The 1867-nt window shown below is 41.5% G+C and overlaps 1 protein-coding gene across 1 annotated transcript; it reads right to left on the reverse strand.

Annotated features, from left to right (window-relative positions):
• Positions 1–275: 275 nt before the first annotated feature.
• On the reverse strand, positions 276–1225 carry LOC110035331 (sulfate transporter 3.1-like). Its single transcript, XM_020739564.1, has 2 exons — positions 627–1225; positions 276–526 (listed from the first exon to the last, which is right to left on the reverse strand). Exons 1-2 carry the CDS (start codon positions 958–960, stop codon positions 291–293), a joined length of 570 nt encoding a protein of 189 aa, XP_020595223.1. The 5' UTR covers positions 961–1225; the 3' UTR covers positions 276–290.
• Positions 1226–1867: the final 642 nt, after the last annotated feature.

Below are 1867 nucleotides of genomic sequence, written 5' to 3' on the forward strand. Positions count from 1 at the left end.
ATTGAATAGTTAACTGCTTTAGTGATGTTAGGGCTATGAATTTATCGAATTTAGCTTGAACATCGTTAATCGTTTGAAAATTGATTCAATTTCTGGCTCGGATTGATTTTGGATCGAAATAAAAGATCCTTTCTACGAGTAAAAATATTGGATTGATTTTTTTTTTCGAGCAGATTTTAAGTCTCATCACATTTGAAATTGAAACGTTAACGGCCCTATATATACCGAACATAATTCATGCTAAATTCATGAGATTAGTAGGTAACAGGAGGTTAAAGTGTGGTTGTCTTTTATTTGATAATAATGTAAACCGGGTACCTAAGCAGGCCCAGAGCCGCCTGTAGAACGCCGGCGAAGAACGTGGCGGTTAACGCCAAATGCAAGTAAAGAGTGGGCTCTTCCTTCGCAGACACCGATTTCCCCAACATCGACGCCATCAGCAGCGACGCCACCGCCACCGTACCCACCGCCACATCCCTCGAACTCCCCATCATCGCATACACCAGCGGCGGCACAAAGCTCGAATCTGCATAACATTAATCCGTCCTCGTTCAGCCATTTCGTCATACCAAACCAAAATAGACCCAAAAAACAAAAAAGAGAGAGATTTTTGATAACACACGTACAGAGCCCAAGTATAGGAGGAAGATTAGCTAGCTTGGCGTAGCTGATGCCCTGGGGGATGGCAAGACTGGCTATAGTGATGCCGGCGATGAGGTCGGCGCGAAAGAAGCTAAGAGTGTAGTTTGGAGCCCATTCGAGGATGGGCAGGAAGTATTGGAGGGCACGGATGACTCGCCGGCCGCCTTTTTCTTGTTTGAACTGACGGAAGGGGTCGTCGGGGTAGAAGGTTTCTTTTAGGTTGGAGAGGAAGGTGTCGATGAAGGGGCGAGGAGGGGGGATGGGAACTCGGTGGGCGAGCTCAACGCCGGCCATGTAGGCGGCGTCGGTGTTTCCCATTAAGTGGTGGGTTTTAATGCTCTTAATGGATTGATTAGTGTGGTGATTAGTGTGATTAAGAATAATTTGGAAGCAGGGGTGAGGAGCTTGAGGGGAGGTTTAAGGATGAGTGTGGGAGATGAGGGGCTTGCAGGTGATAGGAAATGGAGGGGTATGGATAGACTTATATAAAGAAGAGGAGTGGGATGTGTGGATGGGCCGGAGGAGGGACAGAGCTTAGCTGGTTCTGTTTTTGTTAAGGGACTCTATGAAGTGGATTTGAATTGATGGGGCCATAATTATTTCACTTGATGAATTGGGATAAATGTAAGTGATGTGTTTTGATACTATTAAAAAAAATAATATTGAATTCATTTTAATGCAAATTAAGAGAGGTTAAAAGAGATCAGAAATATAGTATACATAAATTTTTTTGCAGTACAAGTGTCACAGAAAAAAAGTCAGCGTATGCCCTTTACAAGTTCTAGTACTACTCAATGTATCCCATTAGTTTTATTTCATTCAAATGTATGGGGTGGTCCTTCCACCACAAATTTTATTCAATGTTATAGATATTATGTACTATTCATTGCTGACTTTACTAAATATACATGGATCTATCCTATGATGCAAACATATGAAGTTATTACACATTTTATACGTTTCAAACATCAAGTTGAGCTTCAGTTTAACAATTGCATTAAGGTTTTAAGATCCGACAGAGGTGGTGAATGTATCAATCATCAATTCAAAAATCATTTTCATACTTATGGAATTATTCCCCAAACAAGTTGTTCATATACTCATCAGCAAAATGACATTGTTGAACAAAAGCATCGTCACATATTGTAGACAACCTGTGTCTCCTCGCTGACTCAAGTGTGCATTCCTCCCTATGGCTAGAAACTGTGCAAACAACCATATATTT

The sequence above is a fragment of the Phalaenopsis equestris genome, unplaced genomic scaffold, assembly GCF_001263595.1.
Source record: "Phalaenopsis equestris unplaced genomic scaffold, ASM126359v1 Scaffold197324, whole genome shotgun sequence".
Lineage (NCBI taxonomy): Eukaryota > Viridiplantae > Streptophyta > Magnoliopsida > Asparagales > Orchidaceae > Phalaenopsis > Phalaenopsis equestris.